General features: G+C 60.6%; 1 protein-coding gene across 1 annotated transcript; it reads right to left on the bottom strand.

The window, feature by feature from the left end:
• On the bottom strand, positions 1–24,048 carry LOC135173879 (uncharacterized). Its single transcript, XM_064141093.1, has 7 exons — positions 23,968–24,048; positions 22,356–22,532; positions 1,721–1,863; positions 1,129–1,232; positions 526–671; positions 223–401; positions 1–126 (listed from the first exon to the last, which is right to left on the bottom strand). The coding sequence occupies exons 2-7, from the start codon at positions 22,456–22,458 to the stop codon at positions 28–30; spliced, it is 774 nt and encodes a 257-aa protein (XP_063997163.1). The 5' UTR covers positions 22,459–22,532; positions 23,968–24,048; the 3' UTR covers positions 1–27.
• Between the last annotated feature and the right edge of the window lie 1,306 nt (positions 24,049–25,354).

The following is a 25,354-nucleotide window of genomic DNA, read 5'->3' as shown; positions in this document are numbered from 1 at the left end:
CAAATTCTTCACACCCCTCCACTAACTCTAACCTGTCAGCACCTCCCAGCAGCAGGGAACAGAGAGAAGCACTCCACAGCCGTTTGCACGAGAGGCTTTCTGCTCATCCAGCTGCTCTGTCAGCATCTGCATTGGACAGAATCTTCAGCTACTAGGTCAGAGCTCTGACTGAGCAATCTCCTTTTCAACCCTTCCCTCCTGGCAGACACAGACAAACCCTACCTGGAGCCCACAGGAGCCGAGCCAAAGGAGATCACCCTGCCAGGCTGCAGGGCCAGGCTGCAGCGGCACCAGCGTCCGTGCTGACGGATTCACCGCAGCAGCTGGGGCCCTCGTGCCCATCCTGCTGCTGCTGCACATCTGGCTGGCTTGGCCAGTGGAGTGGAAAGCAAAGTGCAAACCTGCCAAGAGTGAAACAACCAAGGACAAAGCTCAGTTACTCACACTGTGAAGGTGAGGGCACGCTCCTATGCCCCCAGTAAAAACACTGCCAAAGCATTTCATTTTCCACTGCCATGCACTGACCTTGCAGAGCTCTGAGCTGATCCCACTCCAACACTCCACCTCCAGTGCACACAGTCAGCTCTGACTGCAGGGTGCTGCCATGTGGGCCATGCACACACAGGAGGGACGCCTGGCCCCCAGCACTGCCCAGCAGACATGCTCCTGAGCTGCCAGGGACACGTACCAGCGACAGCCAGACAGAAATAAAGCACGTCAGAGCACCCCACCAGAAGATGGGAAAGACAACCCCTGACACTTGGTTGCCTTTTTCACACACACAACAAACGAGCTGCTCCGAGAGCCCTGACAAAGGCTTTGCTCTTTGGCAGTGGCTGCTCAAGCCATGCAGATCAGGCTGGAAGTGACACGACTGTAACTTTTTTGGTAAAGCTTCATTTATGACAGAAAAGGGATCAGTGAGATCAGAGACGGCCCAGATGCTTTGGCACCTGGGAAAAAAAACAACCAAACCCAAACCAACCAACCCAACACAAACCCACCCTCAAATTAGTCCCCAGTGCTGCAGTGCCCAGAGGAGCGGTGGATCTGAAACGTTTGGCCCCACTGGAGCACGGAGAGGAGCAGGTGCTGGTGACAGCTGCACTCTCACAGCCATGCCCTCACCTCTGAGCCGAGGCTGTGCTTAGCTCCGATGGGCAGCTGCTGAAATGCAGGCACTGCTGCGGGGCCTGTGCCTCTCCGTGGCAGGGTTTCAGACCTGCTCGGGCCTGTGGGAAGAGTGAGATTTGTCTCAGGGCCACTGCTTTGCATTTCCTCCCCTCTCTCGGCATGGCTCAGTTACTTCACTGGCATGACAAGTGCCAGGACAGCTGCCACATGGACGAAGCAGACAGGAGGAGGCTCCACGCTGCTCTCCCTGTGTCTGGGAGGCAGACACCATTTGATCCTCCTGCAGCAGCTCCAGCACGCTGCGGAGCTCTGAAAGCTGCTCTCTAGCACTGTGACGAGCAGAGACAGCTGAGCTCTCCCTGTGCAGGCAGACAGACCCCCAGCTCCCTTCACACCTCCCACAGATGCGCTCTACCAACCAACACCTTCCCAGGGGCTGCAGAACGCAGCTGGATGGAAGATGCAGCACAAACCTTCCAGAGCTGCTTTCTCTACTTTAACTGCACCAACGCTGCAGGAAGACTCCAGATACTCACAGCAGCTGCTCTGAAAGGTGTCTCAGATCCATCTCACCTGCTCAGCTCACCTCCCGAATCCTTGCAGGCACCCAGGGCTGCTCCCAACCCTTCCACACGCTGAGTCTTGGGCTCCCCGGGCCGCGGCTGCCTGCAGCCACCACAGGCCATTGGAGCAGCACTGCAATCCAGGGACCTGTCCTCTGAGCGTGTGCTGCAAGGAGAAGCAGCAGCTCTGCAGTGCTTCGGCTGGACAGCAGCACACACTGACTGCACCCCAGAGCAAACCACACCTAAAGCACACACACACAAGCAGCCTTGCACAGCAAGCACAGCCTCCACCTTTGCATCTCGCCAGACCCACTCTAGGTGCCCACGGACCCCTTTGCGAGGGTCCCTGACCCCTCTACATGGCCACAGGCCTCCTTTAGATACCCGCAGACCCCCTCCAGCTCACCCCTGACGCCTTTAGATGCCCCCAAAGGCCCTTTCGATACCCCCAGACCCCTGGAGCCGTGGCTGGGGGGGCCGAGCCAAAGGGGACACCGAAACCCAGAGTGAGACCCCCCAGAGCCTGCCAGAGCGCAGAGGCTGAGCGCTTCCCGCCCAAACGCCGCTGGCCAATCAGAGCACGGCCTGGCTTTCCCGCTCTTTCCCCTCACGGCGCCGGGAGGGAGGGGGGAGGGAGACAAAACGGCCGCAGGGGGCTCCGTGGCGGCTCCCAGCGCTCCCAGCTCAGCTCCCAGCGCCTCCAGGTATGGATCCCAGTACCTCCCAGTGCTCCAGGACAACGCACAGTGCTCACAGGATGGCTCCCATGCTCTCCTCTGCTCCCAGGCCCACACAGATACCGCCCGGTCCGGCCCAGTCCCTCCCAAACCCCTCCCAGTCGATCCCAGCCCCGTCCCTATCCCTCCCAGTCCCGCCCAGATCCCCGCCCCGTCCCTTTCGTTCCTCCCCATCCCTTCCAGTCCCTCCCAGTCGCTCCCAGATCCAATCCCAGTCCCTTTCGTTCCTCCCCGTCCCTTCCAGCCCCTCACAGTCGCTCCCAGATCCAATCCCAGTCCCTTCCGTTCCTCCCCGTCCCTTCCAGTCCCTCACAGTCGCTCCCAGATCCGATCCCAGACCCCTCCATTCCTCCCCATCCCTTCCAGTCCCTCACAGTCGCTCCCAGATCCGATCCCAGACCCCTCCATTCCTCCACCGTCCCTTCCAGTCCCTCTCAGTCTCTCCCAGATCCAATCCCAGTCCCTTTCGTTCCTCCCCGTCCCTTCCAGTCCCTCCCAGTTGCTTCCAGATCCAATCCCAGTCCCTTCCGTTCCTCCCCGTCCCCTCCAGTCCCTCCCAGTCGCTTCCAGATCCAATCCCAGTCCCTTCCGTTCCTCCCCGTCCCTTCCAGCCCCTCACAGTCGCTCCCAGATCCACTCACAGCCAATTCCAGTCTCTTGCAGATCCCCTCCCAGTCCCCGACACTTCCATCCCTGGAAGGACTGGGAACGACTGGGAGGTGACTGGGAGGTAGTGGGATGGAAATGGGAAGGGACTGGTAGAGACTGGGAGGTAGTGGGATGGAAATGGGAGGGGACTGGTAGAGACTGGGAGGTAGTGGGATGGAAATGGGAGGGGACTGGTAGAGACTGGGAGGTAGTGGGATGGAAATAGGAGGGGACTGGGAGGGCTTGGGATGGAAGTGGTCCCAAACTGGTAGGAACTGGGCCCAAAGTGCACACCAAGTGGGGGAATTGGGCCCAGTGCAGCCAATGGGAGCGCTTCCCGCCTAAGCCCCGCTGGCCAATCAGAGCGCAGCCTGGCTTTCCCGCTCTTTCCCCTCACAGCGTCAGGGAGGGAGGGAGGGAGGCAAAATGGTGGCAGGGGACACAATGGCGGCTCCCAGTTCAGCTCCCAGTGCTTCCAGGATGGCTCCCCGTCCTCCCAGGATGGCTCCCAGTGCCTCCAGGATGGCTCCCCGTCCTCCCAGGATGGCTTCCAGTGCTTCCCAGATGGCTCCCAGTGCCTCCAGGTACAGATCCCAGTCTCAACAAGTCCCCTCCCAGGCCCGTTCCAGACCTCTCCGAATCCCTCCAGTCCCTCCCAATTCCCTTGCAGTCCCTTCCACTTCCCTCCCTCTGCATCCCAATTCCCTCCACTAACTCCCAAGCCCCTATCCCTCTCTCCCAGGCCCTCCACATCCCCTCCCAGGCCATCCCAGTCCCTCCCAATTCCCTTGCAGTCCCTTCCACTTCCCTCCCTCTGCATCCCAATTCCTCCACAGTCCCTTCCAGTTTCCTCCCAATCCCTCTCAAATCCCTCCAGTCCCTCCCAGTCCTACCCAGTTCCCTCTCACATCCCTCCTGGCCCATCCCATTTCCACCTAAGTCCCTCCCAGTTCCCTCCCAGTCCCTCCCACATCTCCCAGCCTCTCACAAATCCCCTCTAAGTCCCTCCCAGTCTCGTCCCAGTTCCTTATGTTCCTCCCAGTCCCTCCCAGATCCCCTTCCAGTCACTTCCAGTCTCTCCCAGTTCCCCTCCCCGTCCTGCCCAGTAACCCCCAGATCTTCTCCCAGACCCTCCCAGTTGCCCCCAAGGGCCTTTCAGTTCCACTCAGTTCCTCCCAGTCTCTCCCAATCCCCAGGCAGTCCCAATTGTTCCCTCCCTGTGCCTCCCAATTGCCTCACACTCCCTCCCAGTCACTCCCAGTTCCTCTCCAGTCCCCCTCAGTCTCTCCCACTCCTACCCAGTTCCCTCTCACATCCCTCTTGGTGCATCCCATTTCCATCCTAGTCCACCTCCAGCCCCTCCCAGCCCCTCCCACATCTCCTCCCAGTCTCACAATTCCCCTCCAAGTCTTTCCCAGTCCTGTCCCAGTTCCTTCCATTCTTCCCATCATATCCCAGTCCCCTCCCAGTCCCTTCCCAGTCCTTCCAAATCCCCTCACAGACTCTTCCAGGCCCCTCTGAGTACCTATCAGACGCTCCCACTCCCCTCCCCCTACCTCCCAGTCCATCCCAGTCACTTCCAATCCCTCCACTCCATCCCTGATCCCTTCCCACTCCATCCCATTCCCTCCCAGTCCGTCCCAATGCCCTCCCAGTCTATCCCTATCCCCACACAGTCACAACCAGTTCCCTCCCAGTGTCTACCAATTACCTCCCAGTTCCTGACAATCCCTGACAGTCTGCACCCTGTGTCCCATCCCTGCAGGTCACACCCAGTTCCATCCCAGTTCCTCCCAGTCAGGCTCCCTGGAAGTGACTGGGAGGGAAATGAGAAGGATTGGGATAGAATTTGGAGGGCCTGGGAGGCAGTGGGATGGAAATGGGAGGGGACTGGGAGGGCTTGGGATGGAAGTGGTCCCAAACTGGGCCCAAACTGGTAGGAACTGGGCCCAAAGTGCACACCAAGTGGGGGAATTGGGCCCAGCGCAGCCAATGGGAGCGCTTCCCGCCTAAGCCCCGCTGGCCAATCAGAGCGCAGCCTGGCTTTCCCGCTCTTTCCCCTCACAGCGTCAGGGAGGGAGGGAGGGAGACAAAATGGTGGCAGGGGACACAATGGCGGCTCCCAGTTCAGCTCCCAGTGCTTCCCAGTGCCTCCAGGATGGCTCCCCGTCCTCCCAGGATGGCTCCCAGTGCTTCCCAGATGGCTCCCAGTGCCTCCAGGATGGCTCCCCATCCTCCCAGGATGGCTCCCAGTGCCTCCAGGTACGGGTCCCGGTCTCAACAAGTCCCCTCCCAGGCCCGTTCCAGACCTCTCCGAATCCCTCCAGTCCCTCCCAATTCCCTTGCAGTCCCTACCACTTCCCTCCCTCTGCATCCCAATTCCCTCCACTAACTCCCAAGCCCCTATCCCTCTCTCCCAGGCCCTCCACATCCCCTCCCAGGCCATCCCAAATCCCTCCACTCCATCCCTAATCCTCTCCCATTTCCCTCCCAATCCCAATCCAGTCCTTTCCAGCTCCATCCCAGTCTCTCCCAGTCCCTAGTGCCATTCCAGTCCTCTCCCAGTCACAATCCATTCCAGATCCCTCTCCATTCCCTCCCAATCCACTCCCACTCCATTCCACTATCTCCCAGTATATCCCAGTCCCCTCCACTAACTCCCATGCCCCTATCCCTCTCTCCCAGGCCCTCCACATCCCCTCCCAGGCCATCCCAGTCCCTCCCAATCCCTCCACTCCATCCCTCATCCTTTCCCACTTCCCTCTCAGTCTCCTCCCACTCCTCACCAGTCCCTCCCAATCCCATCCCACTTCCCAGCTCTCCCTCCCATTCCCCTCCCTGCCTCTCTCACTCACTCACAATCACCCTAGGCTGGAAGGGGACTGGGGCATACTGGGAGACACTGGGATGGACAGGGAAGGACTGGATTGGGACTGGGACGGTCTGGGAGAGGACTGGGAAGGAATGGGACAGGACTGGCAGGGACTGAGGACTGGGAGAGGACTGGGATGAGTCCTTTCCCAGTCCAACTCCAGTCCCTCCCAGTCCTCTCCCATTTCCTCCCAGTCCTCTATCAGTCCCACCCAGCCCCCTCCCAATCCTTCCCAGCCCATCCCACTGGCTCCCAGTATATCCCAGTCCCCTCCCATGCCACTCCAACCACCCTTCACACCCTCCCACCATCTGCCCACTCCCCTCCCAGTCACTCACAATCCTTTCCAAATCCCCTCCCTGTCCCATCCCAGCACCTTCCAGTCTCATTCCCCTCCCTTGCCACTACTCAGGCCCCTTCCCAGTCCTCTCCCAGTTCAGCTCAGTCCTTCCCAGATCCCTTCCCAGCCCATCCTACTCCCTCCCACTTCCTCCCCGTTCCTCTGAATCCCACCCACTCACTCCCAATCCCTTCCCAGTCCCTCACTATCCCATTACACTCCTTTCCCACTACATCCCACTGCCCTCCCAGTCCTTTTCAGTCCTTTCCAGTCCTCTCCCAGTCCCAATCCAGTCCTTTCCAGCTCCATCCCAGTCCCCTCCCACTCTGTCAGTCCCTCCTCGTCCCTTTCCATTGCCATTCCACTCACTCACAATCCATTCCAGATCCATTCCAAATCTCTCCCACACCATCCCCCTATCTCCCAGTATATCCCAGTCCCCTCCACTAACTCCCGAGCCCCTATCCCTCTCTCCCAGGCCCTCCACATCCCCTCCCAGGCCATCCCAGTCCCTCCCAATCCCTCCACTCCATCCCTCATCTTTTCCCACTTCCCTCCCACTACCTCTCAGTCCCTCCAAGTCTCCTCCCACGCCTCACCAGTCCTCCCAATCCCATCCCACTTCCATCAGTCCCTCCCATTCCCCTCCCTGTCCCATCCCAAGACCTCTCAGGCCCCTTCCCAGTCTCAACCAATCCCTCCCAGTCCCACTCACTCCTTCCCAGATCCCTTCCCAGTCCATCCCACTCCCTCCCAATCCCCTCCCAATCTCTCGCAATCCCATTCCAGTCCTACCCAATCCCTCCTGGTCTCCTTCCAGTCCTCCTCAGTCCATTCCAGGCCTCTCCCAATCCAAATCTGGTCCTTACCAGCCCCTTCCCATTCCCCTTCCCATCCCTTTCCCTTCCCTCCCAATCCCCTCCCAGTCTCACCCAGCCCCCTTCCAATCCTTCCCAGTCCATCCCACTAGCTCTCAGTACATCCCAGTCCCCTCCCAGTCCCTCACAATGCCTTCCAGGCCACCCCAAAGACCTTTCACACCCTCCCACTCTGGCCCAGTCCCCTCCCAGTCACTCACAATCCATTCCAGATTCCTTCCCATTCCCTCCCAATGCCCTCCCAGGCCACTCTCCTCCCTGACACCTCTCAGGCCCCTTCCCACTCCGTCCCACTCCATCCCAATGCCCTCCCAGTCTCCTCCAAGGCCTTCCCAGTTCCTCTCAATCCCTCCCACTCCCCTCCCAGTCCCTTCCTGGCCTCTCCCAGTTCCCTCACAGTCCACTCCCAGTCCCAGTCCAGTCCTTACCAGGTCCATCTCAGTCCCCTCCCAGTCTCTCTCACTCCCGCCCAGTCCCTTCCCAGTCCCATCCCAGTCCCCTCCCAGTCCTCTATCACCCCCACCCTGCCCCATCCCAATCCTTCCCAGTCCATCCCACTGGCTCCCAGAATATCCCAGTCCCCTTCCAGTCACCTCCCACTCCCTCCTAATCCCCTCCCTGTCCCCAGTCCCCTCCCAGTCACTCACAATTCATTCCAGATCCCTTTCCCTTCCCTCCCAATCCCCTTCCACTCCCTCCCATTCCATCTCATTCCTCTCCCACTTCCCAGCAGTCCCTCCCAGTCCCCTCCCTGTCCCATCCCAGCACCTCCCATGCCCATTCCCCTCCCTGACACCTCTCAGGCTCCTTCCCAGTCCTCTCCCAGTTTAGCTCAGTCCTTCCCAGATCCCTTCCCAGTCCATCTCACTCCCACTCCTTCCCCGTGTCTCTGAATCCCACCCACTCCCTCCCAAACCCCTCCCAGTCCCATCCCACTCTCTCACAATCCCATTCCACTCCTTTCCCAGTACATACCACTCCGCACCCAGTTATTTTCAGTCCCTTCTAATCCTCTCCCATTTCCCTCCCAATCCTCTCCCAGTCCCAATCCAGTCCTTTCCAGCTCCATCCCAGTCCCCTCCCAGTACCTAGTGCCATTCCAGTCCTCTCCCAGTCACAATCCATTCCAGATCCTTCTCCATTCCCTCCCAATCCACTCCCACTCCATTCCACTATCTCCCAGTATATCCCAGTCCCCTCCACTAACTCCCATGCCCCTATCCCTCTCGCCCAGGCCATCCCAGTCCCTCCCAATCCCTCCACTCCATCCCTCATCCTTTCCCACTTCCCTCTCAGTCTCCTCCCACTCCTCACCAGTCCCTCCCAATCCCATCCCACTTCCCAGCTCTCCCTCCCATTCCCCTCCCTGCCTCTCTCACTCACTCACAATCACCCTAGGCTGGAAGGGGACTGGGGCATACTGGGAGACACTGGGACGGACAGGGAAGGACTGGATTGGGACTGGGACGGTCTGGGAGAGGACTGGGAAGGCATGGGACAGGACTGGCAGGGACTGAGGACTGGGAGAGGACTGGGATGAGTCCTTTCCCAGTCCAACTCCAGTCCCTCCCAGTCCTCTCCCATTTCCTCCCAGTCCTCTATCAGTCCCACCCAGCCCCCTCCCAATGCTTCCCAGCCCATCCCACTGGCTCCCAGTATATCCCAGTCCCCTCCCATGCCACTCCAACCACCTTTCACACCCTCCCACCACCTGCCCACTCCCCTCCCAGTCACTCACAATCTTTCCAAATCTCCTCCCTGTCCCATGCCAGCACCTCCCAGTCCAATTTCCCTCCCTTGACACCTCTCAGGCCCCTTCCCAGTCCTCTCCCAGTTCAGCTCAATCCTTCCCAGCCCATCCTACTCCCTCCCACTCCTTCCCCGTTCCTCTGAATCCCACCCACTCACTCCCAATCCCTTCCCAGTCTCTCACAATCCCATTCCAGTCATACCCAATCCCTCCTGATCTCCTTCCAGTCCTCCTCAGTCCATTCCAGGCCTCTCCCAAACCAAATCTTGTCCTTACCAGCCCCTTCCCACTCCCCTTCCCATCCCTTCCCCTTCCCTCCCAATCCCCTCCCCGTCTCTCTCTGTCCCTCCCAGTCTGCTCCCATTTCCTCCCAATCCCCTCCCAGTCTCACCCAGCCCCCTTCAAATCCTTCCCAGTCCATCCCACTAGCTCCCAGTACATCCCAGTCCCCTCCCAGTCCCTCACAATGCCTTCCAGGCCACCCCAAAGACCTTTCACACCCTCCCACTCTGGCCCAGTCCCCTCCCAGTCACTCACAATCCATTCCAGATTCCTTCCCATTCCCTCCCAATGCCCTCCCAGGCCACTCTCCTCCCTGACACCTCTCAGGCCCCTTCCCACTCCGTCCCACTCCATCCCAATGCCCTCCCAGTCTCCTCCAAGGCCTTCCCAGTTCCTCTCAATCCCTCCCACTCCCCTCCCAGTCCCTTCCTGGCCTCTCCCAGTTCCCTCACAGTCCACTCCCAGTCCCAGTCCAGTCCTTACCAGGTCCATCTCAGTCCCCTCCCAGTCTCTCTCACTCCCGCCCAGTCCCTTCCCAGTCCCATCCCAGTCCCCTCCCAGTCCTCTATCACCCCCACCCTGCCCCATCCCAATCCTTCCCAGTCCATCCCACTGGCTCCCAGAATATCCCAGTCCCCTTCCAGTCACCTCCCACTCCCTCCTAATCCCCTCCCTGTCCCCAGTCCCCTCCCAGTCACTCACAATTCATTCCAGATCCCTTTCCCTTCCCTCCCAATCCCCTTCCACTCCCTCCCATTCCATCTCATTCCTCTCCCACTTCCCAGCAGTCCCTCCCAGTCCCCTCCCTGTCCCATCCCAGCACCTCCCATGCCCATTCCCCTCCCTGACACCTCTCAGGCTCCTTCCCAGTCCTCTCCCAGTTTAGCTCAGTCCTTCCCAGATCCCTTCCCACTCCCCTTCCCATCCCTTCCCCTTCCCTCCCAATCCCCTCCCCGTCTCTCTCTGTCCCTCCCAGTCTGCTCCCATTTCCTCCCAATCCCCTCCCAGTCTCACCCAGCCCCCTTCCAATCCTTCCCAGTCCATCCCACTAGCTCCCAGTACATCCCAGTCCCCTCCCAGTCCCTCATAATGCCTTCCAGGCCACCCCAAATACCTTTCACACCCTCCCACTCTGGCCCAGTCCTCTCCCACTTCCCAGCAGTCCCTCCCATTCTCCTCCCTGTCCCATCCCAGCACCTCCCAGGCCCATTCCCCTCCCTGACACCTCTCAGGCTCCTTCCCAGTCCTCTCCCAGTTCAGCTCACTCCTTCCCAGATCCCTTCCCAGTCCATCTCACTCCCTCCCACTCATCCCACTCCTTCCCCGTGTCTCTGAATCCCACCCATTCCCTCCCAGTCCCATCCCACTCTCTCACAATCCCATTCCACTCCTTTCCCAGTACATCCCACTCCGCACCCAGTCCTTTTCAGTCCCTTCCAATCCTCTCCCATTTCCCTCCCAGGCCCAATCCAGTCCTTTCCAGGTCCATCCAAGTCCTCTCTCAGTCTCTCCCAGTCCCTAGTGCCATTCCAGTCCTCTCCCAGTCACTCACAATCCATTCCAGATCCCTCTCCATTCCCTCCCAATCCACTCCCACTCCATTCCACTATCTCCCAGTATATCCTAGTCCCCTCCACTAACTCCCATGCCCCTATCACTCTCTCCCTCCACGTCTCCTCCCAGGCCATCCCAGTCCCTCCACTCCATCCCTGATCCCTTCCCACTCCATCCCATTCCCTCCCAGTCCGTCCCAATGCCCTCCCAGTCTCTCCCTATCCCCACACAGTCACAACCAGTTCCCTCCCAGTGCCTACCAATTACCTCCCAGTCCCTGACAATCCCTCACAGTCTGCACCCTGTGCCCCATCCCTGCCCATCACACCCAGTTCCATCCCAGTCCCTCCCAGTCAGGCTCCCTGGGAGGGGCTGGGAGGGAAATGAGAAGGATTGGGATAGAATTTGGAGGGCCTGGGAAGTTGTGGGATGGAAATGGGAGGGGACTGGGCGGGGGACTGGGAAGGAAGTGGGAGGCATTGGGAGGGAACTGGGAGGTACTGGAAAGGGATTTGGAGGGACTGGGAGGGGAGGGCTGGGGACTGGAACCGAAGTGGTAGGGACTGGGACAGACTGGGAGGGGACATGAAGGTGTGTTGGAGGTACTGGATGGAATTGGGAAGCACTGGGATGGGACTGGGCAGGAACTGCGAGGAAACTGGGAGGGTGTGGGAGGGAACTGGCAAAGACTGGGAGGGACTGGGAAGAACTGGATGGGGAGTGGGAGGGACTGGAACAGAAGAGGGAGGGGAATGGAAGGGACTGGGAGGGAACTGGACCCCAACTGGGGCAAACTGGGCCCAAACTGGGACACACTCAACCCAAACTGCAGGGGAGTGGTCGCAGACTGGGGGGGTCTGGTCCCAAACTGGAGCACACTGGAACAAAACTGGGGGGGACTGGTCCCGAACTGGGACACACTGGTCCCAAACTGGGGGGGCTGGTCCCAAAATGGGACACTCTGTTCCCAAACTGGGAGGGGCTGGTCCCGAACTGGGACACTCTGGTCCCGAACTGGGACGCGCTGCTCCCGAACTGGGACGCGCTGCTCCCGAACTGGGACGCGCTGCTCCCGAACTGGGACGCGCTGCTCCCGAACTGGGACGCGCTGCTCCCGAACTGGGGGGACTGGTCCCGAACTGGGGGGACTGGTCCCGAACTGGGGGGACTGGTCCCGAACTGGGGGGGACTGGTCCCGAACTGGGACGGACTTTCCCAAACTGGGGGGGGCTGGTCCCGAAATGGGACGCGCTGGTCCCAAACTGGGACGCGCTGGTCCCAACCTGGGACGCGCTGTTCCCAACCTGGGACGCGCTGGTCCCAACCTGGGGGGGGGCTGGTCCCAACCTGGGGGGGGGGCTGGTCCCAACCTGGGGGGGGGGGCTGGTCCCAACCTGGGGGGGGGCTGGTCCCAACCTGGGGGGGGGCTGGTCCCAACCTGGGGGGGGGCTGGTCCCAACCTGGGGGGCTGGCCCAGCGCAGCCAATGGGAGCGCTGCTGCCCGAGCCCCGCTGGCCAATCAGAGCGTGGCTCTGGCCCTCCTGCTCTGTCAGCGCCGGGAGGGAGGGAGGGAGGGGGGAGGGAGACCAAACGGCAGCAGGGGCACAGTGGAGGCTCCCAGCGCCCCCAGAGCAGCTCCCAGTGCCTCCAGGTAAGATTCCCAGTCCCATCAAGCCCCCTCCCAGTCCCTCCCAGTTCCTTTCCAGACCTCTCCGAATCCTTCCCAGTCCCTCCCAATTCCTCTGCAGTGCCTTCCAGTTCCCTCCCAGACCTCTCCCAGCCCCTCTCTAATCCCATCCCAGTCCCTGCCCAATCCTGCTCCAGTCTCTCCCAGACCACCTCCCAATCCCTCCCAGTCTGTCCCAGTGCTTCCTAGGATCACTTTCAGTTCCCATCCAGGCCCCTTCCAAGCCCTCTCATTCCAGTCCTTTCCCAGTACAACCCAGTCCCAATCCAGTCCTTACCAGGTCCATCCCAGTCTCCTTTCAGTCTCTCTCTGTCCCTCCCAGTCCCTTCCAACTACCTTTCAGACCCTCCTAATTCCTTCTCATTCCCTTCCCAGTCCCTTCTAAGTCCCCTCCCAGTCACCCACAATCCATTCCAGATCCCTTCCCATTCCCTCCAAGTCCCCTCCCACTCCATCTCAGTCAATCCCATTCCCCTCCCTGTCCCATCCCAGCACCTCCCAGGCCCATTCCCCTCCCTGACACCTCTCAGGCCCCTGCCCAGTCCCACCCAATCCCTCCCAGTCCCCCCCCCCAGTTCCACTTAATCCTTCCCAGTCCATCCCACTCCCTGCCACTCCATCCCAATGCCCTCCCAGTCCTTCCCAGTCTCCCACAGTTCCTCTGAATCCCACCCTCTCCCTCCCAAATCCCTCCCAGTCCCATCCCTGTCTCTCACAACCGCATTCCACTCCCTTCCCAGTACATCTCACTCCCACTCCTCTCCGATTGCCTCCCAGTCCCCTCCCAGTCACTCACAAACCATTCCAGATCCCTTCCCATTCTCTCCCAATCCCATCCCACTTCCATCAATCCCTCCCATTCTCTTCCCAGTCCCATTCCAGGACCTCCCAGTCCCATTCCCCTCCCTCACACCTCTCAGGCACCTTCCCAGCCTCACCCAATCCTTCCCAGTCACTTCAGTCATTCATAGATCCCTTCCCAGTCCATCCCACTCCTTCCCACTCCCAGTCCTCCCCAGCCCCTTCCAGGCCTCTCCCAGTTCCCTCGCACTCCTCTCCCAGTCCCAATCCAGTCCTTACAGGTCCATCCCAGTCACCTCCCAGTCTCTCTCAGTCCAACCCGGTCCCTTCCCAGCCCAACTCCAGTCCCCTCCCATTTCCTCCCAGTCCCTCACTATCCCATCACACTCCTTTCCCACTACATCCCACTGCCCTCCCAGTCCTTTCCAGCTCCATCCCAGTCCCCTCCCACTCCCTCCTAGTCCCTTTCTATTGCCCTTCCACTCACTCACAACCATTCCAGATCCATTCCAAATCTCTCCCACTCCATCCCACTATCTCCCAGTCCCCTCCACTAACTCCCGAGCCCCTATCCCTCTCTCCCAGGCCCTCCACATCCCCTCCCAGGCCATCCCAGTCCCTCCCAATCCCTCCACTCCATCCCTCATCCTCTCCCACTTCCCTCCCACTACCTCTCAGTCCCTCCAAGTCTCCTCCCACGCCTCGCCAGTCCCTCCCAATCCCATCCCACTTCCATCACTCCCTCCCATTCCCCTCCCTGTCCCATCCCAAGACCTCCCAGGCCCATTCCCCTCCCTCACACCTCCCAGGCCCCTGCCCAGTCTCACCCAATCCCTCCCAGTCCCACTCACTCCTTCCCAGTCCCCTTCCCACTCCATCCCAATGCCCTCCCAGTCTCCTCCAAGTCCTTCCCAATCCCTTCCTGGCCTCTCCCAGTTCTCTCTCAGTCTTCTCCCAGTCCCAATCCAGTCCTTACCAGGTCCATCTCAGTCCCCTCCCAGTCTCTCTCAGTCCCGCCCAGTTCCTTCCCAGTCCAACTCCAGTCCCCTCCCATTTCCTCCTAGTCCTCTATCACTCCCACCCAGCTCCCTCCCAGTCCTTCCCAGTCCATCCCACTAGCTCCCAGAATATCCCAGTCTCCTTCCAGTCACTTCCCTCTCAGTCCCCTCCAAGGCCCTTCCAGGCCCCTCCAACTACCTTCCCATTACCCTCCCAGTCTGCTCCCACTCTGGCCCAGTCCCCTCCAGTCACTCACAATCCATTCCAGATCCCTTCCCATTTCCTCCCAATGCCCTCCTACTCCAGCCCAGTGCATCCCATTCCTCTCCCAGTTCCCAACAATCCCTCCCATTACCCTCCCAGACCCATTCCCCTCTCTGTCACCTCTCAGTCTCCTTCCCAGTCCCAACCACTCTCTCTCACTCCCCTCCCAGTCCCATCCCAGTCTCTCATAATCCAATTCCACTCCTTTCCCAGTACATCCCACTCCCCTCCCAGTCCTTCTCTGTCCCTTCCAGTCCTCTCCCACTGCCCTCCCAGTCCTAATCCAGTACTTACTGGGTCCATCCCAGTCCCAGTCCTCTCCCATTTCCTCTCAATCCACTCCCAGTCCCACCCGGCCTCACCCAATCCTTCCCAGTCCATCCCACTAGCTCCCAGTACATCCCAGTCCCCAGTCCTCTCCCACTCCGACCCAATCCCCTCCCAGTCACTCACAATCCATTCCAGATCCCTTCCCATTCCCTCCCAGTCTCTCACAATCCCATTCCACTCCTTTCCCAGTACATCCCACTCCCCTCCCAGTCCCTTCCAGTCCTCTCCCATTTCCCTCCCAGCCCCAATCCAGTCCCCTCACAGTCTCTCCCGGTCCTTAGTGCCATTCCAGTCCTCTCCCAGTCACTCACAATCCATTCCAGATCCCTCTCCGTTCCCTCCCAATCCTCTCCCACTCCATTCCATCATCTTCCAGTATATCCAAGTGCTCTCCACTAACTCCCAAGCCTCTATCCCTCTCTCCCTCCACATCCCCTCCCAGGTCATCCCAGTCCCTCCCAATCCCTCCAGTCCATCCCTGATCCCTTCCCACTCCATCCCATTCCCTCCCAGTCTGTCCCAATGCCCTCCCAATCCCTCCCAGTCTATCCCAGTCTCTCCCAATCCCCACACAGTCACATTCAATTCCCCTCCCTGACACCTCTCAGGCCCCTTCCCAGTCCTCTCCCAGTTCAGCTCAGTCCTTCCCAGATCCCTTCCCAGCCCATCCTACTCCATCCCACTCCCTCCCCGTTCCTCTGAATCCCACCCACTCACTCCCAATCCCTTCCCAGTCCCTCACTATGCCATTACACTCCTTTCCCAGTACATCCCACTGCCCTCCCAGTCCTTTTCACTCCTCTCCCAGTCCCCTCCCACTCCCTCCTAGTCCCTTTCTATTGCCATTCCACTCACTCACAATCCATTCCAGATCCATTCCAAATCTCTCCCACTCCATCCCACTATATTCCAGTCCCCTCCACTAACTCCCAAGCCCCTATCCCTCTCTCCCAGGCCCTCCACATCCCCTCCCAGGCCATCCCAATCCCTCCCAATCCCTCCACTCCATCCCTCATCCTTTCCCACTTCCCTCCCACTACCTCTCAGTCCCTCCAAGTCACCTCCCACGCCTCGCCAGTCCCTCACAATCCCACCCCAGTCCTACCCAATCCCTCCTGGTCTCCTTCCAGTCCTCCTCAGTCCTTTCCAATCCAAATCCAGTCCTTCCCATCCCTTTCCCTTCCCTCCCAATCCCCTCCCAGTCTCACCCAGCCCCCTTCCAATCCTTCCCAGTCCATCCCACTAGCTCCCAGTACATCCCAGTCCCCTCCCAGTCCCTCACAATGCCTTCCAGGCCACCCCAACTACCTTTCACAATCTCCCACTACCTTCCCAGTCCCCTCCCACTCTGGCCCAGTCCCATCCCAGACACTCACAATCCATTCCAGATCCCGTCCCATTCCCTCCCAATGCCCTCCCAGGCCACTCTCCTCCCTGACACCTCTCAGGCCCCTTCCCACTCCATCCCAATGCTCTCCCAGTCTCCTCTAAGTCCTTCCCAGTTCCTCTCAATCCCTCCCAGTCCTTCTCAGTCCCTTCCTGGCCTCTCCCAGTCCCCTCACAGTCCTCTCCCAGTCCCAATCCAGTCCTTACCAGGTCCATCCCAGTCCCCTCACAGTCTCTCTCAGTCCCCCCACGTCCCTTCCCAGTCCCTCCCAGTCCTCTATCACTCCCACCCAGCCCCCTCCCAATCATTCCCAGTTCCTCCCACCAGCTCCCACTATATCCCAGTCCCCTACCAGTCACCTCCCACTCCCTCTCAATCCCCTCCAAGTCCCTTCCAGCCCCCTCCAACTACCTTCCCAATCCCCTCACAGTTCCACTCACTCCCAGATCCCTTCCCAGTCCATCCCACTCCCTCCCAGTCCATTCCAATGCCCTCCCAGTCCTTCCCAGCTGCTCTGAATCCCATCCACTCCCTCCCAATCCCCTACCAGTCTCTCACAATCCCATTCCAGTCCTTTCCCAACACATCCCACTCCCCTCCCAGTCCTTTCCAATCTCCTCCCAATCCCCTATCAGTCCCACACAGCCCCACCCAATCCTTCCCACTCCATCCAACTAGCTCCCAGTATATCCCAGTCTCCTTCCAGTCCCCTCACACTCCCTCTCAATACTCTCCCAGGGCCTTCCAGGCCACCCCAACTACCTTTCACACCCTCACACTGCCTTCCCATTCCCCTCCCAGTATCTGCCCTGTCCACTCCCACTCTGGCCCAGTCCCCTCCAGTCACTCACAATCCATTCCAGATCCCTTCCCATTCCCTCCCAATGCCCTCCTACTCCAGCCCAGTGAATCCCATTCCTCCCCCAGTTCCCACCACTTCCTCCCATTACCATCCCTGTCCCTCCCAGACCCATTCTCCTCACTGCCACCTCTCAGTCTCCTTCCCAGTCTCTCATAATCCCATTCCAGACATTTCCCAGTACATCCCACTCGCCTCCCAGTCCTTCTCTGTCCCTTCCACTCCTCTCCCATTTTCCTCCCAGTCCTAATCCAGTCCTTAGCAGGTCCACCTCAGTCCCCTCCCAGTCTCAGTCCAACTCCAGTCCCTCCCAACCTCTCCCAGTTCCTCTCAATCCACTCCCAGTCCCACCCAGCCTCACCCAATCCTTCCCAGTCCATCCCACTAGCTCCCAGTACATCCCAATCCCTTCCAATCCCCTCCCACTCTGGCTCAGTGCCCTCCCAGTCACTCATAATCCATTCCAGACCCCATCACATTCCCTCCCAATCCCCTCCCACTCCCTCCAAGCCCAGCCCATTCCTCTCTAACTTCCCATCAGTCTCTCCCATTCCCCTCCCTGCCCCATCCCACTACCTCCCAGTCCCATTCCCCTCCCTGGCACCTATCAGGCCCCTTCCCAGTCCCCTCCCAGGTCAGCTCAGTTGTTCCCAGTCCCACCCACTCTCTCTCAGCCCCCTCCCAGTCCCAGCCCAGTCTCTCACAATCCAATTCCACTCCTTTCCCAGGACATCCCACTCCCCTCCCTGTCCTTTTCAGTCCCTTCCAGATCTTTCCCAGTTCCCTCACAGTCATCTCCTAGTCCCTCCCAGTCTCAGTCCAGTCGTCATCAGGTCCATCCCAGTCTCTCCCAGTCCCTCCCAAGCCCCTATCAGTCCCACCCAGCCCTCCCCCAATCCTTCCCAGTCCATCCCAGTCTCCCAGTATATTCCAGTCCCCTTCCAGTCCTTTCCCATTCCCTCCCATTTCTCCACAAGTTCCCATGAGTCCCTTACAATCTCCTCCCTATCCCATCCCAGTACCTCCCAGTCCCACTTCCCTCCCTGCCACCTCTCAGGCCCCTTCCCAGTCCCATCCAATCCCTCACAGTCCCCTCCCAGTTCCACTATTCCCAGTCCACCCCACTCCCAGTCTCCTCCCGGTCCTTCCCAGTTCCTCTGAATCCCACCCACTCCCTACAACCCCCTCCCAGTCCCACCCCAGTCTCTTTCAATCCCATCCCACTCCTTTCCCAGTACATCCCAGTCCCCTCCCACTTCTTCTCAGTACCTTCCAGGCTTCTCCCAGTCCCAAGCCAATCCTCACCAGTCCCTTCCCAGTCCATCCCAATCCCCTCCTAGTCCCTTCCAGTGCCCTCCAACTACCTTGCACACCCTCCCACTACCTTTCCACTCCCCTCCCACTCTGGCCCAGTCCCAATCCATTCCAAACCCCTTCCCATTCCCCCCAATCCTCTCCCTGGCCCAGTCCCCTCCCTGCCACCTCTCAGTCCCCTCCCAGTCCTTCTCAGTCCCTTCCAGGCCTATCCCAGTTCCCTCACAGTCCTCTCCCAATACCTCCCAGTCCAAATCCAGTCCTTACCAGGTCCATCCCGGTCCCTTCCCAGTCCCATTCCAGTCCTCTCCCATTTCCTTCCAATCCTCTATCACTCCCACCCAGCCCCTTCCCAATCCTTCCCAGTCCATCCCCCTAGCTCCCAGTCTATCCCAATCCCTTCCCAGTCCCCTCCCACTCTCTCACAATCCATTCCAGATCCCCTCCCAGGCCATCTCATTCCTCTCCCACTTCCCATCAGTCCCTCCCATTCCCCTCCCTGTCCCATCCCAGTACCTCCCAGGCCCATTCCCCTCCCTGACAGCTCTCTGTCCTCTTCCCAATCCCTCCCAGTCCCCTCACTCCTTCCCAGATCCCTTCCCAGCCCAGCCCACTCTAAGTCCATCCCAGACTCTCCCAGTTCCTCTGTATCCCACTCACTCCCTCCCAATCCCCCCCCAGTTCCATCCCAGTCTCACAATCCCATTCCAGGCCTTTCCCAGTACATCCCAGTCCTTCTCAGACCCTTCCAGGCCTCTCCTAATACCCTCCCAGTCCCAATCCAGTCTTTAACCAGGTCCAACCCATTCCCCTCCCATTCTCTCTCTGGCCTTCCCCCCCCTTCCCAGTTCCACACCAGTTCCTCCCAGTCCATCCCATTGCCCTCTCAGTCCCTTCGCAGTACCTCCCAGTCCCATACCCCTCCATGCCACCTCAGTCCCCTTCCCAGTCCATCCCAGTCCCCTCGAGTCTCTCCCAGATCCCTTCCCAGTCCATCCAACTCTCTCCCAGTTCCTCTGAATCCCACCCACTCCCTCCCAGTCCCTCACAATCCCATTCCACTCCTTTCCCAGTACTTTCACACTCCCAGTCCTTCCCAGTCCCTTCCAGGCCCATCCCAGTTCTCTCACAGTCCTCTCCCGGTCCCAATCCAGTTCTTGCCAGGTCCATCCCAGTCCCCTCCCAGTCCCTTCCAGGTCTCTATCACTCCCACCCAGTCCTCTCCCAATCCTTCCCAGTCTATCCTACTGGCTCCCAGTATATCCCAGTCCCCTTCCAGTCTCCTCCATCAGCTCCCAATCCCCTATGACTCTCTCCCAGTCCCTCCAAATCCCCTCCCAGTCCCTTCCCAGTCTCCTCCCACTGCCTCCCAGTCCCTCATCCTTTCCCACTTCCCTCCCACTACCTCGCAGTCTCCTCCCACTCCTCGCCAGTCCCTCCCAATCCCATCCCACTCCCCATCTGCCCCTCCTGTTCCCCTCCATGGCTCTCCCAGTCACTCACAATCACTCCCAGTCCCTCATCAATCCCTTCCCACTCCATCCCACTCCCTCCCAGTCTCCTCCCAATCCCTCCCAGTTCCTCTGAATCCCCCCCCAGTCTAGCCTGGTCCCCTCCTAGTCCTTCTCAGTGTCTCCCAAACCCCTCCCAGTCTGGCTCAGTCTCTCCAAGTCCCTCCCAGACCATCCCATTCCTCTTCCAGTTCCAAGTAGTCCCTCGCAATCCCCTCCCAGTCTCTCCCATTCCCTCCCAGTCACTCATTTATTCCTTCCCACTCCACCCCAGTCCCTCCCAGTCTCTCTGAATTCCTCCCACTCTCTCCCAATCCCTTCCAGTCCCTCCCAATCTCTCCACATTCATTCCACATCCCCTCTCACTCTCTCCCAATCCCTTCCAGTCTCTCCCAGTCTCTCCAAATTCATTCCACATCCCCTCCCACTCTCTCCCAATCCCTTCCAGTCCATCCCAGTCCCCTCCCATTTCCTCCCAGTCCCCATCAGTCCCACCCAGCTCCTTCCCAGTCCATTCCTCTACCTCCCAGTATATCCCATTCCCCTTCCAGTCCCCTCCAGGAACTCCCAATCCCCTATCACTCTCTCCCAGTCCCTCCAATTCCCCTCCCACTCCCTCCAAATCCCCTTCCAGTCTCTCTCAGTTCCTCTGCAGGCTTCCCACTCCCTCCCAGTACTTCTCAGTGCCTCCCAAACCCCTCCCAGTCTGGCTCAGTCTCAGCCTCTCCAAGTCCTTTCCCAGTCCCTCCAAGTCCATCCCATTCCTCTCCCTGTTCCCATCAGTCCCTCCCATTCCCCTTCCTGTCCCATCCCAGGACCTCCCAGTCCCATTCCCCTCCCTCACACCTCTCACTCCCATTCCAGCCCATCCCACTCCTTCCCAGTCCATCCCAGTCTCTTGCAATCCCCCCAGAGCCTTTCCCAATACCCTCCCATGCCAAATTCCCTCTCAGGCTCTTCCAATTCCTTCTGATCCCTTCCAGATGCCTTCCCACTCCCTCCCATTGCCAGTCCAGTCCCCTCTCAGTCCAGCCCAGTCTCTCTCAGTCCTTCCCAGTCCCCTTCCAGTCCCACCCAGCCCCTCACAATCCCTCCCTGTCCATTCCACTATCTCCCAGCATATCCCAGTCTCCTTCCAGTCCCCTCAGTAACTCCCAATCCCCTATCACTCTCTCCCAGTCCCTCCAATTCCCCTCCCAGCCCCTTCCCAGTGCCCTCCCACTACCTCCCAGGCCTTCCCCACCCCGATCCCTTCAGGCCATCCCTGATGCCTTCCCAGACCCCTCCCTCTCCTCCCAATCCCTCCCAGTCACTCTCACTTCCACTGAATCCCTCTCACTGCCTCCCAAACACCTCCCAGTCTGCCTCAGTCTCTCTCAGCCTCTCCAAGTCCCTTCCCAGTCCCTCCCATTCCACTCCCAGTTCCCATCAGTCCCTCCAAATCCCCTCACAGGCCCTTCTCAGTCCATCCCACTCCTCCCACTCAATCCCAATGCCCTCCCAGTCTCCTCCCAATCCCAGTCTCTCCCACTTCCACTGAATCCATCCCAATCCCTCCCAGTCTGGCCCTGTCCTCTCCTAGTTCCCTCCCCATTGCCTTCATTCCCATTCCTGTCCTTTCCTCCTCCATCCCATTCCCCTCCCAGCCCCTCCCCAGTCCATCCCAGTCTCTCTCGGTCCCAGTCCCTTCCAGTCCTCTTCTATTTCCTCCCAACCCCCTTCAGCCCTACCCATTCCCCTCCCAGTCACTCACATTCCCTCCCAGGCCCTCATGCATCCCTTCCCACTCCCTCCCAATGCCCTCCCAGTCTCCTCCCAATCCCTCCTGGTGTCTCCCAGTCCCTCTGGACCCCTCCCAGCCGGGCAGCAGAAAGGCAGCAGCAGGAGCACATCCCAGCAGTAAAAGGATGTTAAATCCACCCCGACACAGGCACACAAAAGCCTCTGCAGGCAGCACAGCCTCGGCCCCTAGCCCAGCCCCTGCTCAGCTGCCCTGGCACCGCTGCCTCTGGGGCTCCACTGCCATCAGCCCAGACCCAAGCTGCAAAGGCTCCACTGCACCAGCACCAACTGCACTGTGGCACAGGCTGCTGGCACAGCTGCCTCTCTGCCCAAGCACAGCCCTGAGCAGCAAGTGGCACAGCTGCACAAGTGACCTGCTTTGGCCAGCACAGCAACGAGGCCCAGGCAGCTCTGCCTTCTGGCTGCCACCTCCTGCACAGTGCCCCCAGAGTGCCCCTGAGGGGAACAGCTCCCCGAGGGAGACCTTAGCTGCAGCAGCACTGCCCAGCAGCCTCTCCAGGGCAGAGGCCTCTCCCCACACCTGAACACCCCCTTCAGTTTTCACTCCCTCACACCCTGAGCTTCTCCTCTGCAACCATCAGCACACTGAAAGGCCTAAGAGAAGGCTTTAAGCAAGGCTGGCACTTGGCAGCAACTCACCACAGAGACATTTCTGCCCCCACAGCCACAGGAAATCCATTTCTGAACCAGCTGCAAGCAGCAATTGCATTTCAAACAGCTCCACGGCCTGGGACCAAAGCATCCCACCCTGCCAGGGCTTGGGGCTGAGGCTGAGTGCAGATCTGAAGCTGGGCTGGGGCAAAGCAGTTCAGCTCCCTGCAAAAAGAGAGAACAAACACAGCAGAGAACTCTCACCCAGGCACAAACAACAGAGACAGAAAGAGGGAGGCAACCTCCAGAGGACCCCAGGCCAACTTAGATGCCCACAATGCCCCTTCTGATGCCCCTGAACCCTGCTGCATCACCCCAGGCCCATTTTACCTGTCCCCAGACCCTTTTGAGGGCCCCCAGGCTCACTGCAGATGAGCCCAGAAGCCTCTAGCACAGCCCCAGACCCTTCTAGAAACCCCCAGAACCCCTCCCAAATCTCTCCCAGGGCCCCCCCCATAAGGCCCCCCAAATCCTTCCCCAGGTTGTCCCCCCCAGGGACCCCCAAACTCTTCCCCAAGACCCCTCCAAAGCCACCCAAGGACCCCCAAATCCAACCCAAGGACACCCCCAAAGACCCCCCCCAGGGACCCCCAAATCCCTCCCCAAGACCCTCCCCCAAGGACCCCCCCCCCCCGAGACCCCCCCAGGTCCCCCCCAAAGAGCCCTCCAGGGACCCCCATACTCCTCCCAAGGACCCCCCACAGAAACCCCCAAATCGCTCCCCAGGTCCCCCTCGAAGACCCCCCCCAGAGACCCCCAAACCCCTCCTCTGGTCCCCCCCAAAGAACCCCCCCCAGAGACCCCCAAATCCCTCCTCAGGTACCCCCAAAGACCCCCCCCAGAGACCCCCAAATCCCTCCCCAGGTCCCCCTCGAAGACCCCCCCCAGAAACCCCCAAACCCCTCCCCAGGCTCCCCTCCAAAACCCCCCCCCAGAGACCCCCAAATCCCTCCCCAGGTCCCCCTCGAAGACCCCCCCCAGAGACCCCCAAACCCCTCCCCAGGCTCCCCCCCAAACCCCCCCCCCAGAGACCCCCAAATCCCTCCCCAGGTCCCCCTCGAAGACCCCCCCCAGAGACCCCCAAATCCCTCCCCAGGTCCCCCTCGAAAAACCCCCCCAGAGACCCCCAAACCCCTCCCCAGGTCCCCCCCAAAGACCTCCCCCAGAGACCCCCAAATCCCTCCTCAGGTCCCCCCCAAAGACCCCCAAATCCCTCCCCAGGTCCCCCTCGAAGACCCCCCCCAGAGACCCCCAAATCCCTCCCCAGGTCCCCCCCAGAGACCCCCAAACCCCTCCCAGGCCTCTCCGCCCCCCCCCTCCCAGCAGGCCTCAGCCTCTCCCACCCCTTCCAGGCCTAGGCCCAGGCCCCGCGGCCTCGCCCCCAACTTCGACCCCCCAAAACTCCCCCACGGCCTCCCGGACCCCCCCCCCCCCGGGTATGTGTCCCTGCCCCTCCCCCTCCTCCCCTCCCTGTTCCCTCCAGGCTGCTGGGGACGCTCCAGGCCCTCCCCCCACTGCCCCCCACTGCCCCCCGCCCCCCCCCCAGCGGCCCCCCCAACCCCACACAGACCTCTCCCCTCCCTCTCCGACCCCCACTCACCACCTCCGGGGCCCAGACGCCCCCCGGGCAGCCTTCAGAGTGGCTCTGTCCCCTGCGCCCCTCCCTGCGGCCTGGCCTGAGCGCTCGGCGCATGCGAGAGGGGAGGGGCGGCGGGAACCGCCCCCGGAGCCACCTTGGTGAGGTCAGCGTCGCAGGCGGGACGTCGGCGCCGTCATGGTGAGGGCACTGCCAGCCTAGGAGGGGGCAGTGCCAGCTCACGGAGGGCGGCGCCAGCTTGCAGAGGGTCACTGCCAGCCTGCGGCGAGCGGTGGCGACTCGGTCAGGGCATTGCCAGCTTGCTGCGGGCAGCGCCAGGACCGCGGCGTTCAGCGCCGTATTGGTGAGGTCACCGCCGGCTTGCGGCGTTTCGGCGCCGTATTGATGAGGTCACTGCCAGCTCGTCGCGCTTGGCGCCATCTTGGTGAGGTCTCTTCAAACCAGTCGCACTCGGCGCCATCTTGGTAAGGTCTGACCAACTCGACGCGCTCGGCGCTGTATTGATGAGGTCACAGCAAGTCCGTCGCTCTCGGCGCCTTCTTGGTGAGGTCACTACAACTCGGTGAGACTAGTGCCAGCTTGCAGAGGGCCACTGCAAGCCTGCGGCGACTGCTGGCGACTCAGTGAGGGCATTGCCAGCCTGCCGCGGCCAGTGCCAGATTGCTGCCGGCAGCGGCAGCCCGCGGCGCCGCATTGATGAGGTCACAGCGAGACCGTCGCGCTCGGCGCCATCTTGGTAAGGTCACATTCAGCCTGTCGCTCCTGTCGCCATGTTAGTGAGGTCACAACCAGACCGTCGCTCTCGGCGCATACTGGTGAAGTCACACCAACCCGTCGCGCTGAGCGCCATATTGGTGAGGTCGCTTCCAGTCCGTCGCGCTCGGCGCCATATTGATAAGGTCCCCTCCAACCCGTCGCGTTCAATGCCATCTTGGTGAGATCAGTGCCCACTAGGTGAGGGCAGTGCCAGCTTGCAGATGGCCACTGACAGGCTGCGGCGAGCGGTGGCGATTCGGTGAGGGCCTCAGCAGCGCCCCCAGGCCAGGCTGCAGTGCTGCGGGGACGAGCTGAGGGCCTGAGTGGGCACTAGGGGGTGCTGGGCAGGGACGGGGAGGGGCTGGGGGATTAGTGGGGGCATATAAGGAGGTGAGTGGGGGTCTCTGGGAGGACAGTGGGCGAATATGGGGGTCCCTGGGAGGTCCCGGAGAGGGTCTGGGGGTCCCTGAGCCCTCCCCCCGCAGGCTCTGGGTCTCCCGGGGGGCTGGAGGCCTGCGGGGGGAGGTCTCCTCCTTCCTGGAGCTGCTGGGGCTGTGCTGGAGACCATCGAGCGCTTCGGAGGGGCAGGGCAGGGCAGGGGCAGGCCCCGCCCACGCCAGAGGACGCACCAATC

This window comes from Pogoniulus pusillus, unplaced genomic scaffold (genome assembly GCF_015220805.1).
Source record: "Pogoniulus pusillus isolate bPogPus1 unplaced genomic scaffold, bPogPus1.pri scaffold_108_arrow_ctg1, whole genome shotgun sequence".
In the NCBI taxonomy this organism is placed as follows: Eukaryota; Metazoa; Chordata; class Aves; order Piciformes; family Lybiidae; genus Pogoniulus; species Pogoniulus pusillus.
This window is presented reverse-complemented; position numbering and strand designations above follow the sequence as displayed.

Excerpts from the sequence above, each read along its gene's own strand:
- LOC135173879 (XM_064141093.1), bottom strand. The coding sequence starts at position 22,458 with ATGCTTTGGTCCCAGGCCGTGGAGCTGTTTGAAATGCAATTGCTGCTT. Across the intron at positions 672-1,128 it reads AGCACAGCCTCGGCTCAGAG|CTCAGGAGCATGTCTGCTGG; the intron begins GTGAGGGCATGG and ends TGTCCCTGGCAG. Across the intron at positions 127-222 it reads TCGGCTCCTGTGGGCTCCAG|ATGCTGACAGAGCAGCTGGA; the intron begins GTAGGGTTTGTC and ends TGTCCAATGCAG.